Source organism: Papio anubis, chromosome 7 (assembly GCF_008728515.1).
Source record: "Papio anubis isolate 15944 chromosome 7, Panubis1.0, whole genome shotgun sequence".
NCBI lineage: Eukaryota > Metazoa > Chordata > Mammalia > Primates > Cercopithecidae > Papio > Papio anubis.
Window position 1 is genome coordinate 29066462 of NC_044982.1, and position 18694 is coordinate 29085155.

General features: G+C 43.8%; 1 protein-coding gene across 1 annotated transcript in view; it reads left to right on the plus strand.

Moving 5' to 3' along the window:
• Nucleotides 1–380: 380 nt before the first annotated feature.
• The window catches only part of SPTLC2 (serine palmitoyltransferase long chain base subunit 2), a 111566-nt gene continuing 93252 nt past the window's right edge, over nt 381–18694 (plus strand). The window contains exon 1 of the mRNA XM_021941441.2: nt 381–595. Within this exon, the coding sequence (XP_021797133.2) occupies nt 470–595 (126 nt within the window). The 5' untranslated portion in view covers nt 381–469. The remainder of the gene's footprint in view (nt 596–18694) is intronic.

An 18694-nucleotide genomic window follows, 5' to 3' on the forward strand; every position in this document is an offset into this window, starting at 1 on the left:
CTAATTGGCTACTTTTCCCTGGGCTCCGCCTCCTTCTCTGTCTGGACCATTAAACAGGCAAGCCCTACCCAGGACCTGGAAGCGGCCTCCAATCAAGTGCCAGGCCCTGGAATCCCTCTAGAGAAGCCCCCTCTCCGGCGAGGCGCTTTGCTCTCGTCCGTGATTGGCCAGGCAGCAGCATGGGGTCCGCCTCCTTCTCTTCCAGATAGGTCAGCGGTCTTCAGGACCACATCCCTTTCGGCCGGTCCCTGCCGCTCTTTCCCTTCGCTGCGTGGCCTTGGGCGAGCCCGGTCCTCTGCGGAGAGCGCCCCGCCCTCTGTGAAGGCCCGCCCGGGAATTGGCGGCGGCGCTGCAGCCATTTCCGGTTTCGGGGAGGTGGGTGGGGTGCGGAGCGGGACTTGGAGCCGCCGCCGCTGCTGCCGCTGCCGCCGCCCACAGAGCCTGCCTTGCGCCTGGTGCTGCCAGGAAGATGCGGCCGGGGCCCGGAGGCTGCTGCTGTCGCCGCACGGTGCGGGCGAATGGCTGCGTGGCGAACGGGGAAGTACGGAACGGGTACGTGAGGACCAGCGCCGCAGCCGCAGCCGCCGCCAGCCAGGTACGAGGGGCCCGCGCGGCGGGGCCGGGGTGGCGGTGCGGGCTGGCGGAGGGGCAGCCGGGCAGGGCGAGGTCTCCTGGCCATCCGCTGGGCAATCCGCCGGGTTGGCGCCGCTCGCAGGTGTGGGCGGCAGTGTCCGGCCGCTGGCCCGACCTCCACGAGCATGGAGGCTCAAGGACGACTCGGGGGCTCCCCACGTCCCCGCGCCTGGAGGTCTTCCTCCCTTCCCCCCGGAGCTCTGGGTTCTGCTCAGAGCCCCGGGTACCTTTCTCTGACCCATCCTGCCAGAAGTGTATGCCACCCCCAGGGGAAGCAATGAGGGACCCCTCGGACTCCAGTGGGAGCCACCCAAGGGCTCCCGAGGGTCCCTTCAAACCCCCGAGGTTGTTGCTTCCTCTTAAAGTCCTGTAGCCTTCCAAAGAAAACCACCCATGGGGTCCTTAAGAGGCAAAGAAAGTTAGGCGGTGGTGTCAGATGGAAGCACACCCAGCCTCTCCCAACCATATTCTGGACTACCACGTTCGCTCCCCAAGCAGGACATTGGTCCGTAGATCTGGCAGGGAATCCAAGCTGGTCCCTCGAAAGCATCGTTCTCTTAACTCTGCCCGTGGTGAGACTCTACCCCAGGCTCCGGGTTGAATTGGGTGGCCCCTTCGACCCTTTTCTGAACACGAGTGCTATCACACAAGGGGATTGTTTAGCTTGGTGGTGACTTGCGATGACTCCGTACTAATTAACCATGCTGAATCATCAACCAAGTTCAGGCAGTTCTAAAATATTTTGAAAAGTTCTAAATTCAAGACAGTGCTTATTATCAACCTTACAGTGCTCTAGACTGACAAGTATTCTGTTGAAATGTGTTTTTAAAGATGAGCTGGTTAAAAAGATGCAAGATCGGTGTTCCTGGAAGAGAGTGTTGGGATAATTTCCAGTTGACTTTAATACGTTTAAGTCTTGTACAGATACTCAGGAACACTTAGAAAGTACCCTGTTCCCCTTTAGCAGGAGTGTGATAGGATGGTGATCTTCATTTGGCTTTAACAGAAATATCTGGCAGGCTCCACCCGAGATGAGTAGTTATGATGGATAGATCTGTTACTGTTTGGTGTGAAGCAGAAAATAATGCGTTTTTCCAGGTCGTGTGAGATATTGAGACTGAGAGTTGAGGGGAAAAATAAGTAAAACAGACTTGACCTCCCCTGAAGTTGTAAGTTGTCAAAGCGAAGTAATACACAGATCAAAAGATTTGTTTTCACTTTTAAAGAAATAATTGTGTGAGGGAGGAAGTGATAACAATGAGCTCATTATAAGCAGTGGAATAGTTTGTCGTTTTCCTAGCAATGTAAACGACTTATAAGACAAAATTGTTGTGATATAGAATGTAATAGGGAAATTTAACGGGTAGGAGTTAGAAAATACATTGTAGGTGAATGAGTGAGGTATTTTTTTTTTTTTTTTAATGGAATTTCGCTCTTGTCGCCCAGGCTGGGGTGCAGTGGCGCGATCTCTGTTCACTGCAGCCTCCACCCCGTGGGTTCAAGCGATTCTCCTGCCTCAGCCTCCCGAGTAGCTGGGATTGCAGGCGCCCGTCACCACGCCCGGCTAATTTTTGTATTTTTAGTAGAGACCATGTTGGCCAGGCTGATCTCGAACTCCTGACCTCAGGTGATCCGCCTGCCTTGGCCTCTGAAAGTGCTGGGATTACAGGCGTGCCCGTCCGAGGTATGATTTTTTTTTTTTTTTTTTTTTTTAATGAAAAAGGAAGTCAAGAGAGGTGTTCATGCTTCAGAGGTGCTTTGTGTTAAAATGCTGCTTTCAATCCCTGTGAGTTATGTTCTGATTTAGTAGGAAATCAAGGACCTTTCTCCCATAATCTCTAACAATTTAGCATTTGTAGAATGATATTTCTTCAGAGCTTGTCAACTAATAAGGTGAATAAATATCAAGGTACTAACATGACATTTTAAAATCTGTATAAATAACATTTGGTTGACTTTTGGGGACATGTTTTATAAAAGTTTCACTCAAGGCACATTGGTGGCATTTAAAAGAATGGTCTGTTGGAATGCTGTGAGGGCTGCAGTATCCCTTCTAGAAAACTTACTTCTCACCAGTATTTTTTTTTTTTTTTTTTTTGAGACAGAGTCTCGCTCTGTCGCCCAGGCTGGAGTGCAGTGGCCGGATCTCAGCTCACTGCAAGCTCCGCCTCCCGGGTTCACGCCATTCTCCTGCCTCAGCCTCCCGAGTAGCTGGGATTACAGGCGCCTGCCACCTCGCCCGGCTAATTTTTTGTATTTTTTAGTAGAGACAGGGTTTCACCGTGTTAGCCAGGATGGTCTCGATCTCCTGACCTCGTGATCCGCCCGTCTCGGCCTCCCAAAGTGCTGGGATTACAGGCTTGAGCCACCGCGCCCGGCCCTCACCAGTATTTTTTAAACAGACTTCAGATCTGGAGCTTTCTACACTCTCAGATGAAGGAATATTGTCTGTGAATTTTTTTCTTTCTTTTTTTATACAAAAGAGAGATCTTGGTAACTACATGAGAGCTATACAATATCTTAACATTTTTTAAAAGTTGTTTTCATTTTAATTAAAGCGATGTGCCTGTGCTCCAACCTCTACCTGTCTTTCCCATTTTTCTGAGGGAAATGTTGCCAACTGTGCCATCAAAAATACGCGTACAGCTGTGTGTCATGCTTTTACTAGAATATGAATTCAGAGTATAACATGGTTGAGATGTAAATTATTTTCCTCACATCTCCCACCATGTCTTTTAATGAACAGGAGAGAAGTCAGAAACGTCTAAGATCACTTTACACTCTCGAGTATGTTTCTATGCTTGAAGGCATGAATGAATGTATATAGTAGAAGAACAACTCTTGGATTTGGGTTTAGAATTTGATTAGCTAGATGCTGTGTTAAGGAGTTATGAAACAATCAGACGTTGCTGTTTAGTGATGACAGTAGACACACAGTTTTCACAATAGTAGCAGCTGAACAATAAAGCAGTAATTTTTCCTCTTTGCTATTCAGATGAGTGGGAGGAGCACAAACCTTTATTTGAGGTAAAGTGTGGCAATTTGCCCAAGGGAAACTTTTACATTAGCATTGGAAAGAACCTTTGAGAGTTTATGTAATTCAGTCCTTTATCTCTTTGTAGGACTTTATTAAAATCAGTCCTGATAGAAAATTCTATGCAGTTTTTTTTTTTTTGAGACAGAGTCTTGCTCTGTCGCCCAGGCTGGAGTGCAGTGGCCAGATCTCAGCTCACTGCAAGCTCCGCCTCCCGGGTTCACGCCATTCTCCTGCCTCAGCCTCCCGAGTAGCTGGGACTACAGGCGCCCGCCACCTCGCCCGGCTAGTTTTTTGTATTTTTTTAGTAGAGACGGGGTTTCACCGTGTTAGCCAGGATGGTCTCGATCTCCTGACCTCGTGATCCACCCGTCTCGGCCTCCCAAAGTGCTGGGATTACAGGCTTGAGCCACCGCGCCCGGCCAATTCTATGCTGTTTTTAAAGATCTCCAGGGGATTTGCAGCAAGTTTTTCTCTATAGCAAATTGCATTATTCCGTGATCTTAATTACCAGATTTCTTCCTGTGGATTTAACATTTGATTAAGTAAATGCCATGTTTTGGTTGTCCGTGAAATACAATAGTTTGTTCGTGTGTTTGTTTTTAAAACTCCATGTTAACAGCTCTTTTTAAAAGAGCTTCCATTTCTGTATAGAACTTTGGAGATTTAGGTTTTCATTTTACTTTCCTCAATTAGTTAATAAGTATGAAAAAAATTAACTACCTTTGAGACAATTTTGACCCTAACTTTGTTCCCTTTGGGCATAGTGTTTTTTTTTTTTTTTTTGAAACGGAGTCTCGCTCTGTCGCCCAGGCTGGAGTGCAGTGGCCGGATCTCAGCTCACTGCAAGCTCCGCCTCCCGGGTTCACGCCATTCTCCTGCCTCAGCCTCCCGAGTAGCTGGGGCTACAGGTGCCTGCCACCTCGCCCGGCTAGTTTTTTGTATTTTTTAGTGGAGACAGGTTTTCACTGTGTTAGCCAGGATGGTCTCGATTTCCTGACCTCATGATCCGCCCGTCTCAGCCTCCCAAAGTGCTGGGATTACAGGCTTGAGCCACCGCGCCCGGCCTGGGTGTAGTTTTAATGAGATATTAGAAGGATGAGAGCTCTCTGGCTGTCAGAATAAAAAATTCTATCTCGAGGAATTGGGGCAAAAGTTATGTTCTTTTTTTTTTTTTTTTTTTTTTGAGACGGAGTCTCGCTCTGTCGCCCAGGCTGGAGCGCAGTGGCCGGATCTCAGCTCACTACAAGCTCCGCCTCATGGGTTTGCACCATTCTCCTGCCTCAGCCTCCCGAGTAGCTGGGACTACAGGCGCCCGCCACCTCGCCCGGCTAGTTTTTTGTATTTTTTTTTAGTAGAGACGGGGTTTCACCGCATTAGCCAGGATGGTCTCGATCTCCTGACCTTGTGATCTGCCCGTCTCGGCCTCCCAAAGTGCTGGGATTACAGGCTTGAGCCACCGCGCCCGGCCAAAAGTTATGTTCTTATGTTAAATAATAAGACAAGCAAAGTAGAAAGAACAAAGTGTTAGTCTTGCTTCTTAGGAGGAGGCAAATAAATAACTAATGAAAGCTGATTAGCTTTTAACAAAAGCTACTAGCTTTTGTTTCCACTGAGGGGAAACAGTAACTGGGGATTTAATGTGATAGTTAAGGAAAAGGAGAAGATAGTTATGAGGCCGTAACAGTAGAAATAGTTAGAATGGTCATATACCTGTTTAGATTTAGCAGGTTCTGATAAGATACCTCAGATTCCTCAAGGTTTTTCAGAAATAATGTAATTACAACTTGCAGGACAACATTTTCGTTTCAATTTTTGCTCTGAGGGGAAGCATATCTTGATTTTTACATAACTGCAGCTGAAGAATTCCAGTTATTTGAGGTACTTAGGAATTTTCTTTAACAGGAATTCTTGGGAAATGTGTAAGCAACTATGTTCTTAAGATAGTATTTTAGAACTAGGATGTTCAGAAAAGTCAGACTTGCCCACTTTTTAGGGTTTGCCCAGGTGCCATAGAAACTTGCAGTGCTTTGAGCAAGACAGTTAATTGGTTGGTTTAATTAGATTCAATTTTTGAAAGAAAGAAGCAGTGTTTATTGGTAGAATAGGCAATTCAGAGGGATGGGTAGAGGCAGTGTTTGCATTCTGAGTGGGTGTGCCACACTTGATTAAATAAATGGTTTGTGGACTCAAAGGCAGTTCCCTTCTGGGTAGTTTCTGAGAAGCTTCTGTAATATAATTCACAATTTGTGACCGATTAAAAAGTAAATCCTTTGCTCTTGACCCATTTACTGTTAGAAAATTTATCTTAAGTTTGTCTTTAAGACTACTTTTTATTACAAAGCTTGACGCGTCTATTTTTCTTTTTTTTTAAAAAAATCATTTTTACTTCTCATTATAGAAATAATACGTTTAATGTGGGATTGTAAAGCATTGGGATAATCTCTGTGTTAGGTTTTTTTTTTGAGATGGAGTCTCACTCTGTCGCCCAGGCTGGAATGCAGTGGCGCCATCTCAGCTCACTGCAACCTCCACCTCCAAGTTCAAGTGATTCTCCAGCCTCAGCCTCCCGAGTAGCTGGGATTACAGGCATACACCACCAGGCCTAGCTAATTTTTGCATTTTTAGTAGAGACAAAGTGGAGGTTTCACCGTGTTGGCCAGGCTGGTCTCGAATTCCTGACCTCAGGTGATCCACCTGCCTCGGCCTCCCAAAGTGCTGGGATTACAGGCATGAGCCACGGCGCCCAGCTGGAGGTTTGTTTTTTAATGTGGTCTATTGTAAATCGGTCTGCTACTTTCTGATAATTTCTTTTTTGTTGTTTGTTTGTTTTCTTTGTTTGCGAGACAGGGTCTCACTCCAGCCTGGCCTGTGATGGTGCAGTCATAGCTTACTGCAGCCTCAACTTCCCGGGCTCAAGCGATCCTCCCGCCTCAGCCTCCCAAGTAGCTGAGTCCACAGGTGTGCACCACTACAGTGGGCTAATTTTTTTATTTTTATTTTTTGAGATGGAGTCTCGCTCTATCACCCAGGCGGCTCATACCTATAATCTCGCTCTGTCACCCAGGTGGCTCATACCTATAATCCCAGCTACTTGTGCAGCGGCGCGATCTCGGCTCACTGCAAACTCCACCTCCTGGGTTCACACCATTCTCCCGCCTCAGCCTCCCGAGTAACTGGGACTACAGGTGCCCACCACCACACCCGGCAAATTTTTTTTTTGTATTTTTAGTAGAGATGGGATTTCACCGTGTTAGCCAGGATGGTCTCGATCTCCTGACCTCGTGATCAGCCTGCCTCGGCCTCCCAAAGTACTGGGATTACAGACTTGAGCCACTGCGCCTAGCCTTTTTTTTTTTTTTTTTGGGGAGAGATGGGTCTTGCTGTGTTCCCCAGGCTAGTTTCTTTTTTACTTAAAAAAACAAACAAACAATAAATAAATAAATATAAAGGAGAGGGAGACAGAGAGAGAGAGGGAGACAGAGTCTCACTGTGTTGCCCAAGCTGATCTCAAACTCTTAGGCACAATTGATCCTCCCACCTTGGCCTCCTGAAGTGCTGGGATTATAGGTAATAGCCACCACACCCAGCCCCCCAGGCTGGTCTCAAACTCCTGACCACAGGCATCCTGCTGCTTCAGCCTACCAGAGTGCTGGGATTACAGCCACTGTGCCAGACTATTTTGTGATAATTTCTAAGTGCAGTGAAATATGCAGTTGTACAGAGACTATGGGTGTGATCCAGTCTTACTCCAAAAGATACATATTAAGGGCCAGGCACAGTGGCTCACACCTGTAATCCCAGCACTAAGGGAAGCCAAGGTGTAAGGATTGCTTGAGCCCAGGAGTTCAAGATCAGCCTGGGCAACATGGCGAGACCCTATCTCTATTTAATTAAAAAATATTAAGGTATATGACCAGACACCGTGGCTCACGCCTGTAATCCCAGCACTTTGGGAAGCTGAGATGGGTGGATCACTTGAGGTCAGGAGTTTGAGACCAGCCTGGCCAACATGGTGAAACCCCGTCTCTACTAAAAATGTAAAAATTAGCCGGGTGTGGTGGCGCATGCCTATAATCCCAGCTACTCTGGGAGTCTGAGGTAGTAGAATCGCTTGAACGGAGGAGGTGGAAGTTGCAGTGAGCCGAGATGGTGCCACTGCACTCCAGCTTGGGCGACAGTGAGACTCTGTCTCAAAAATACAAAACTAAACAAAACCACAGTGAGATACTATTTCACACCACTAGGATTGCTAAAATAATAAACCAGGTATTAAGTGTTCATGAGGATATAGAGAAATTAGAATCCTAATACATTGCTGGTGGATTTATAAAATGATGCAGCCACTTTGGGAAACAGTTAAACATAGAGTTAGCATGTGGACCAGTAATTCTACTCCCAAGAAAAATGAAACATATGTTCCGACAGAAACTTTTATATTAATTCTAATAGCAGCATTATTGATTGATTGATTCAGGGTGTTGCTGTTACCCAGGCTGGCATGACATGGCTCACTGCAGCCTCCACCTCCTGGGCTCAGTCAGTCCTCCCACCTCAGCCTCCCAAGTATCTGGGACTACAGGCATATGCCACCATGAGTGGCAATTTTTTTTTTGAGACAGAGTCTCACTCTGTCGCCCAGGCTAGAGTGCAGTGTGACTCACTGCAACCTCCACCCGGCCGGTTAAAAATTCTCCTGCCTCTGCCTTCCGAGTAGCTGGGACTACAGCCACACGCTACCACGCCCAGCTAATTTTTTGTATTTTTAGTAGAGACGGGGTTTCACCATGTTGGTCAGGCTGGTCTCGAACTCCTGACCTCAAGTGATCCACCCACCTCGGCCTTCCAAAGTGCTGGAATTACAGGCGTGAACCACTGTGTCTAGCCCAGCATTATTTATAATAGCCAAAAAGTAGAAACAATCCAAATGTCTATCAACTGATGAATAGATAAAATATGGTATATCCATATAAAAGGATATTATTCAGCAATACTATTGAAGGAATGCAGTACTAATACACGCAGGAGAATACTACCTTGTTTATGGCCATATGTTTGTATAGTAAAAGTATTTAAAAATGCAGGGGAATGATAAACATCAAATTCCCAATTCCTCTGGGAAGGAAAGGATATACAGTATTTCCCCAGGACAAACTTCTTAAAAGGATTGGAGAACTACTTAAACATGTCAGATCTTGACACTGTCCTGATGTCCAGGATGGCCTCCTGTCACTGATAACAAAATCCAAAATAGGGTTTACAAGGCCCGCCATGAACTTTCCCATCCCTCTCTGACTTCGTATCCTGCCAGGTCACTGCTTTTTAGCCAGTCTGGGCTTTCTGATGTTCCCCAAACACGTTGCCATCAAGCACACCTCCCTGGGGCCTTATTATTATTGTTATTATCATTATTATTATTATTTTGAGATGGAGCCTCAATCTGTCACCCAGGCTGGAATGCAGTGGTGCAATCTCGGCTCACTGCAATCTCCATCTCCTGGGTTCAAACGATTCTCCTGTCTCAGCCTCCCAAAGTGCTGGAATTACAGGTGTGAGCCACCATGCCTGGGGTCCCTGGGACTTTAGCCTTTACAGTTACCTCAGCCTGGAAAGCTTTTTTACAGAGTTCTCTTCCCTACTCCAAGTCCATCTGCTTACACCTTACCTCCACCCTGTTTAAAATGCTCTTTTTCCACGGTTTTATTCTCACTGAAGCAGTGTGACCTGATACGGTGTATCTGTTTGCTTATCTAATGTCTGCCTCTCTGACAGGAGTGTATTTCTAGTGCTCGGATCATGCCTAGCTCATAGCAGGGACTCAATAAGTGTTAAATGAATGAATGATAACTTCAGTGTTTTATTTAATGGAAAAAAGATCTAAAGCATATAAGCTAAATCTTAAGTTTTGATAAAGCTAGATGTTGAGTACAGTTTTATTTCTATTTTTTGATGATAATTTTTGTGTCGTATTTCATACATACGCTCCTGGTTGACAAAAACTAGCTCCCTAAAATAATGTTATAGACATAAGAAAGAAATGAATTGTGGTGATACGTAAGCCGTTAAAGAAACCCATAGCCTCATTTATAGTATATCAGGTTTGCAAGTGGTTTAAAACAATAGCGGTTTGCTGAATGTTCTTACTAGCATGAGGGGACAGCTTGTGAGAAATAGGAAGAGGCCAGAGAAGGTCCCGGGAGTCTGGCACACTCTGGTATACTTCATCACCTCTCCCTGAGCTCTCCCTACAGGGCAGTGGGGCCAGTGGTGACTTCTGCAGCACCCTCTCCATTGTCTTACCTAGGGCTTCAGCTATGAGACGCCGGCTGGTGCTACAAGGAAGGGGAAATGCGTCAGCTCTTTTCTCTGCTCTTTTCTCACATTGATTTCAAACGCCAAGAAGCTGGGCTGAGAAACTGGGCCTGTGATCCTGGTTGGACTGCAGTCCACCATGTGCTGAAGAACTCCGCGGGTTGTGCTAAAGGGTAGTGTCTTTATTGCCTCCTGTATAAGCTTGACTTTTATATAGGCAAGCAGGTTATTTCCAGGACAACTAAATTAGTTGGTGCCAAACCTCATTTCCTAGAAACAGACATTTTCTTAGTAGAGGAAACGCATAGAACCGTCTGTTTCCATCTAAGTGTAGCTAATAACATGAATAACAAAAAGAGCTAATTATTTAACTAGCAAAAATAAGTATGGAAGATGAATGTGAAGTAAAATTCTAATATTAAGCCACTGATTATTTTAAAACAATCCGATTAAATTGTTGTACCTCTGAAATAATTAAAGGAAAATTTGATTCTTAGAACATCTCAATTCATTGGAAGGCCATGGAATTAATAAAATAAAAAAAGAAAATCTCAGGCAATATAAACTAAGGAATGGCAAATGGAATATGTATTGATTGGTGCAAAGTAATTACGTTTTTTGCTATTGAAAGTAATTACTTTTGCCATTACTTTTAATGGCAAAAACCGTGTAATGTCAGTTACTTTTGCACCAAACTATAAATAATTGGACTCTAGTTCCAACTTCGGTATTTAACTTTCCCACAACTGTTGACAAATTGCTTAATCTACTTTCCTTGATTTTGTCAGTCAAGTGAAGAGGAAGAGACAGCTTGAGAAACATTTGTAAGAGAAATGCTTATTACTTTGTATGTGTTTTTCATCTTGCATATTAAATATCAATTCCTTTAGGCGATATTCTTTAAAATGATTTCCTAACTCCCGTTTATATTTACACCCATGTTCTCTTTAAAAAAAGAAATACTGCACAATTCTTGAAGACAAGGATTACCTCTTATTTGTATCATCAAATATAGAGTACAGTTTTTTTGTTTGTTTGTTTTTTTGAGATGGGTCTTGTTCTGTCACCCAGGCTGGAGTGTAGTGGCGCCATCATGGCTCACTGCAGCTTCAACCTCCTGGGCTCAAGAGATCCTGCCACCTCAGCCTACCCAGTAGCTGGTACTACAGGCATGCACCACCACATCCAGCTAATTTTTAAACATTTTGTGTAGAGATAGGGTTTCACTGTGTTTCCCAGACTGGTTTTAAACTCCTGGGAGCCAAGCAGTCCTCCCGCCTTGGCCTCCCAAAGTGTTGGGATTACAGGCATGAGCCACTGTGCCCAGCCTAGAGTACGGTTCTTGACGTATAGATAGAAATTAAGTATTTGTAGAATGAGTGAAAAAAAAAAAATGAAATGATTATGTTGATTTTGAGTTTCTCAGTGGAATAGGGCTTTGGGTTCCTAGAGAAACTTTAATGTCAAAAAATTATTTTGTAGTTTTGAAAATGTTAAAAAATTGAACATGAGAAATCTCCACTTCTCTGGGCACGTGAAATTAAAGGGAGGGATGATCAAGTTGTGAGAGATTGCCTAGAGTAGCAGTGCTGATGCAAGAAGGTGAACATGTAGACTGCTGTATTCTGTACCCCCCCCCCCCCCCCCCCCCGCGCCACACACACACAGAGTCCCCTACCTCCTGGGAAAGCGAAAGTTGTTATTGTTTTTTGAGACAGAGTCTCGCTCTGTTGCCCAGGCTGGAGTGCAGTGGCGCACAGTTTCGGCTCACTGCAACCTCTACCTCCCAGGTTCAAGTGGCTCTCCTGCCCCAGCCTCCCGAGTAGCTGGGATTATGGGCGTGTGTCACCATGCCTGGCAAATTTTTGTATTTTTAGTAGAGACAGGGTTTCACCATGTTGGTCAGGCTGGTCTTGATCTCCTGACCTAGTGATCAGGAGTTCAAGGGAGCCCGCTTTGGTCTCCCAAAATGCTGGAACTACAAGCGTGAGCTACCGCGCCCGGCAGCAGAAGTTTTTGACGATTTCTACACAATGTGTGTAAAGACCTTTAGACTCTAAAGTTAATGTTTTTGCCTTTTGCAGTCTTAGGCAGATACAGTGAGGTGTAAAACACCTCTATCCAAACACCTGAGTTGGACTGGGCTGAAGATTTAAGTCCTTCAGTTCAGTGTAGTATCTCAAGGGTGGGATCCATTGTATGTTTGTTACAGGCCACTCCCTCTAGCTTTATCTGCTAAGCACTGTGAGATTGTGCTTGATTTCACTTTGCCTTTCTAGTTCAGGCCTCCAGCCTCCCCAGCTGGAGGAAAATGTCCTGTGTAGAAAACTGGTCATAAATTTAGGGCTCTTATGGAATTTAGTCTGTCATGCCAACCCATACAGCTGTCAAAAGTTCTGCTGGTTTTTCCTTCTCTTGGAGTTCTGCCTATGGCAAGCCCCAGTTATCATCACTCACGCTGAAGCTCTGCAAGTACCACAAGGAGAGAGAAAATGGCTGGCACTTTCAGCTCACCTAGAAAGGGCTCTTCCCCTGTGGAATTTTAATTCTGCTAGTCCTCTTTGCTATGCATAGAAGACAGCTCTTCAATCTTTAAAGCCATTTATTTATTTGAATAATCTATATGGTTTATCTAGTTGTTACTGTGAAAGCAATAGCTTTCCTCTCTCTATTAAAGCTAACCTAGAAGTGGAAGTCTCATTGTTTTTTGAATTTTTGTTTTCTTTTTTTTTTTTTTTTTTTTTTTGAGACGGAGTCTTGCTCTGTCGCCCAGGCTGGAGTGCAGTGGCCGGATCTCAACTCACTGCAAGCTCCGCCTCCCGGGTTTACGCCATTCTCCTGCCTCAGCCTCCCGAGTAGCTGGGACTACAGGCGCCCACCACCTCGCCCGGCTAGTTTTTTGTATTTTTTAGTAGAGACGGGGTTTCACTGTGTTAGCCAGGATGGTCTCGATCTCCTGACCTCGTGATCCGCCCGTCTCGGCCTCCCAAAGTGCTGGGATTACAGGCTTGAGCCACCGCGCCCGGCCTGTTTTTTGAATTTTTGTTACCACAAACATGACATAAGAATAAATTTGTTCTGGGCCAGGCATGGTGGCTTATGCCTGCAATTCCAGCACGTTGGAAGACCAAACTGGGAGGATTCCTTGAGGCCAGGAGTTCAAGACCAGCCTGGGCAACATAGGGAAACCTCATCTAAAAAAAAATCACCCAGGTATGGTGGCAAGCACTTGTATAGTCTCAGCTACTCTGGAGGCTGAGGTGAGAGGACTACATGAACCCAGGAGTTTGAGGTTACGGTGAGCAATGGTTACGCCACTCTACTCCAGCTTGGGCAGCAACAGAGTGAGACCTTGTCTCAAAATAAATAAATAGGCCAAATGTTTAAAGTAGGAAGTCAAGGTGGCCAGCCATTCCACTAAAGATAACCAGTGTTTTTAATTTGGTTTGTAGCATTCCAGATTAGCATGTGTGTACATGAGTTTGTCATTTTACCTTTTTTTTGAGGAGGGGGGGAGACAGAGTCTTGCTTTGTTGCCCAGGCTGGAATGCGGTTTCAGGATCTTGGCTCACCGCAACCTCCATCTCCCAGGTTCAAGCAGTTCTCCTGCCTCAGCCTCCTGAGTAGCTGGGATTACAGGCATGCGCCACCACACCTGGCTAATTTTGTATTTTTAGTAGAAATGGAGTTTCTCCATTTTAGTCTGGCTGGTCTCAAACTCCCGACCTCAGGTGATCCGCCCGCCTTGGCCTCCCAAAGTGTTGGGATTATAGACGTGAGCCACTGCGTCTAGCCGGGAAATAGTTTTTAAAAATTTCTTGAAACTCTTAAAGTTAACAGGCTCTGCTAACATGATAAATACCCAATAAAAATGTAGAAAAGAAGTTCTAAGAGATTTTAATATAGAATCTCTGTCTGTTAACTTTTTTAGTTGAGAGTAACAGAAACTGACTCTGGTTAAACTAAGCAAAAAGGTGATTTATTGGAAGGACGATAGGTATGCAAAAAAGGGATGGGGGATGAAATTGAACAGGTCTCAGAAAGGCAGGAATTGGCACAGATCTTCGGACCTCAGCGGCAGGAGTTTGTGAACCCTTTCTTCAGGACATTGGAGACCCACTGCCCTTCAGACTCTCTCCCCACTGACATTTTAAATCCCCATAAAAGAGGGTTGTTGGATATCTTTTGGCAGAGGTGTCAGTGCTGTGTCCATCAGTTATGGTCCAGGAAATATGATCACAAAGTGTACACGTGACCACCAGGGGCCCATCCCTACGTATCAGGGAGTATTTCCAGAGAAGGGAAATTGACACAAACCAGGTTGCCTTTCCAGTGGTGTGCACCACAAAACCAGATTGGAGCACGTGGAGGGGGCAGAGTGGAGGGTATGGTATTACAGGCTCAGAACATGTCAGCAGTGGAGGAGAGCTCAGATGAAGATGCAGAATTTGTGGCAGAGCTGCGCTTGTACTCCAGTCTTCCGGCTCTTGCATCTCTTACACTGCGATGCTTATCTAGAGATGGAAAAGTGTTACAGCAGAGGCTTGGGTGGCCAGTGAGTGTGATAACTCCTGGGCAGACATCGGTGCCCAGTGTATACGGGATACCACTGAACTGAAATGGAAATGTTCCACTCCATATGTGCTTGAAGATCTCCTTTTGGGGGTTTTCAATAGGAAAATGATAATGTCAAAATATAAATGTGTTTCACAGCTAGTTTTGGAAACATTTTTCATTCCATTCCGCATGAGATACTTACTAACAAAAATTAAGAAATTTATGCCGATTACAAGAAAAACTGGACTTCCTCCTTTTCTAGATTTCCTTGCTGAAAAAAGGAGACACTTCTGAACATACACATTCAGAGCATGGTATAGCCTATGTGATTTGTGTAAAGCTCCAAACTGTTCTCTTTAATATGTGTGGTATGCAGTAGGGAGAGGCCAGTACATTTCAGTAAAATTCCAAGAAAGGACAGTTTCAGCAGAACGGATTTTAAGGAGCAACAGGAACACACCACTTGAAAATGAGTATGGTTCGTTTAATGGACAAAGCATGATAACAGTTCTTTGATTGCTGAAGAATAATGGGTGGTTCACATTAGACATTAAGTTTTTAAAAATAATGTTCCAAACCATTCACCAGCTAGGCAGGTTCTGTTATCCTGCTGTAGCATGCAGCTGGAATGTGCTTATTTGCTTAAGGAAATCATGCTTTTGTGATTTTGTATTCATATCAGAAATGTGTGCTTCTGTTTCCTAATAATTACTTCGCCATTACTGCATCGTAACATAGTTACTCCCTGCCCTTTCGTGGGATTCTTGAAACCTTTACTCAGGATCATTTCTCCTAAGTCAGTTTACAGTGCACTAAACACTTTTTTATTTTAATTGTTTAAAATAAATTTTTCCTGAGACTTGAGAAAGACAGAAGGCAACATATAATCCAGGGTTTTCTTTTGCTATAGAGGATATCATTAGGACGTTTGGCAAAATCTGAATAAAGTTGTAGACTAGGCTGGGCACAGTGGCTCATGCCTATAATCCCAGCACTTTGGGAGACCAAGGCAGGAGGATAGTTTGAGCCCAGGAGTTTGAGACCAGCCTGGGCAATGTAGTGAAGCCCCCTCTCTACAATAAATAAGTAAATAAATAAGCTGGGCATGGTGCCACTTGCCTGTGGTCCCAGCTTCCTGGGAGGCTGAGGCTGGAGGATCACTTAAGCCTGAAAGGTAGAGGCTGCAGTGAGCCATGATTGCACCACTACACTCCATCCTGGGTGGCAGAGTCAGATGCTGTCAAAAACAAAAACAAAAAAACAACTTTCTACCTCCTTAAAATTCTCTTGTGCCCCACAAGAAGCTCTTGGACTGAAGCACAGAAAGTCATTACTAATTCTATCTGGAAGCCAGAAAATAAGGTGGAGCCAAAGATGACTCCAAACTTGGGAGACTGGGTAGACTGGATAGTGATGCTGTTGACCAAAATAGGTAATAGAAGAGGAGTGTCAGGTTTTCACTGAGAGGGAGGGTTAGGATGGTGAGAAGTTCAGCTTTAGATTTGTTGAGTTTGAGGTGCCCATGAAGTCTAAGTGGAGCTATATAGGAGGCAGGTGGAAATGTGAGTGTGGAGTTCTGGAAAGGAATCTGGGATTGCAGTGTAGGCTTGAGCTTACTCGTAGCATGGAAGGTCTAGCTGAGAACTCATAAGTAGATGAGAATTCACTAGAGAGGCTATCGATAGTGAGGTGACTGAGGTTGTGATGATAGGCATATTTTGCTTTTATTAACTCTGTTTTAGTCCAAATGGTGAATTAAGTCAATGACAAAATTTAGTTTAAGCATTAAAAAAAAGGGCAAGTAAAAATTCAGTAATACATACTCGTAAAAAACAAGAAGAAGAAAAATCAAACCAGTTTAGAAGGTTATGAACAAAAAATATGCCTTCTTTTCCCACCCCACTCCTTACCCCAGTTTCTTGTGTCTCCTTCCAGACAATGTTAGTCACATGGAAATATATGTATTACGCATATGGCTTATCTTTCATTATACTTTCCTATTATTGCTTTGGTTAGGAGTACCTTTTCAGCTGCTTAATAAACATAGTTGACAACCCACAGGCATGTGGACAAAATGGCTCATTAGTTTGATTTTTTTTTTCCTTCTCTTGTTCTGTAAAGTGTTTTACGGTGGTGTGCTTGTAGTCTTGTCTGAAAAAAATTTATTCCTTTGCGTTTGTATTTTCTTCAACAGTAATATTACCGTTCAAGCAAAGATTTCTTGATATTCCTAAATCTTTCCTTGATTAATAGTGCTAAGATAGTGTCACATTCTTCTTTGCTTAACGTGAGCAGACTGTGAACAGACTGATACGAAATGTTATTAAGTGTTAACTATTTATTAAGACTTCATAAATACCACCCTGGGTGCTAGATGTGCAATGATGAGCAAAACAGACCTGGTGTTTTTCCTCAAGGATTATTACCTATGTATAAGAGAGCAATACCATTATTATTGTTTGAATCATGTGAAAGATACGATTTAGCATCAGTTCTTAAAGGTGAAGTGATTTTATTCTCTCAGAGTTTAAAGACTTTTCACCTTTGAGAGACCCGTGTGTCAGTTGGCGTGCCCATCCGTGCCCCCCCCCCCGCCCCCCCAACATCAGTCACTCTGTTTTGACTGAAACCACATTCCAGAGTCACTTCTTTTCACAGGTTCTAAAGGTGGAAAAAAAGAAACCCCACCCACTTCCTAGTTGAACCTTAATTCTTTAAAATACATTTAATTTTGAATAAGGCTTTGGTAAAATCACACCGTTCTTCATAATGGTTTAGCATCCTCCTCCCTAGAGAGTCCAGCCTACGGTATGAATTGACTTGATCCTGCCCGTGTGAGTGTGCCTGAAATTAAGGCGGATATCTTTCAGAGACCCACCCACAGCATTCCTGACCTGTAAACTCGCTGCACGTTGGTTAGAGACTGCAGGGGGGCTCTGTGATTTCCAGGCTTTTTAATGATATGAACAGTTGAGAGTACATAGTTTAAATAATTTCATAGTTAGGGAGAGTTTGGCACTGGTATTAAACAGAGTTCTTAAGGCAAAATATTTTCAGATACAGTTTTTAAAGAGATGATCAGAATGTTAATTTTTTTTGTCTTTTAAATTGCTTTTCATTTTGCTTTGTCCGGCTTAATAACTTTTTTATATTGTTATGTTGTAAATTTTTAAACAATTTTCTGTCTTCAGATACTGGCTCAATTTTAGCTATTCTGTTCTAAACACATTACAACCTTACTCCCACATAAATGTTTAAGTATTAAATATTGACACCAAACTTTCTCCAATGTGGAAGAGATTGATGAAGACCTAAATAAGTTTGTGAATAGTTTTCAGAAGTTATTTAGATCATCAAGTTGAACCAGTACCAACAGATTCCATCCATCTGCCATGCCTATCTGAATGCCTGTCCTTTGTCACATACAACTGTGTCTTTCCAAACTGTTCCAATTTGTAACACTGAAGCAGCTTTCCAAAACTAACATTACCAGGATAGGATATTCAAATATCTTTACCCCTTGGATGTGTATAACAATTGATTGTATAGTTATGTAAATTTCACTAATTTGTTTTTATTTGTTTATATCATATCTCTGATCAGATTGCCTGAGAGGGCAAGAAAGGATCTTTTAGTTCTTTGGGACTTTTCATGATGCTTAATTGACAATATGCCTCCGGTAAATTTTGATTAACCATCCTCACTGCAGTTGTTCCAAAGTTAAGATTAAAGTTAACACACAAACTTGTCTAGCAGATTTCTTCTATAAAGCAAGATTTCCATTAAAATTGACCAAGAAGCAAAAAGTTATCATCTATGAGATCAAAAGTAAAGTAGCTTGGTTTTTGTATATTAAAGTCCAAGTGTCCCAGAAGTTAAAACAAGGGATAATCTCACAATTTTTGGGAATGAATACTTAAGATGAATGGGGACAGAAGAATTCACGACGGTTACTAATAGTTTTTCCCCTTGTTTTGGGTTTCACTTTCTTTTTACTTTTATATAATGCTGGACCACACTTTGGTTTTTTTTTGTTTTTGTTTTTGTTTTTTGAGACAGGGTCTCACTCTGTCACCCAGGCTGCAGGGAAGTGGCACGATCATGGCTTACTGCCGCCTCGACCTTCTGGGTTCAGGTGATCCTCCCACCTGTCTCCTG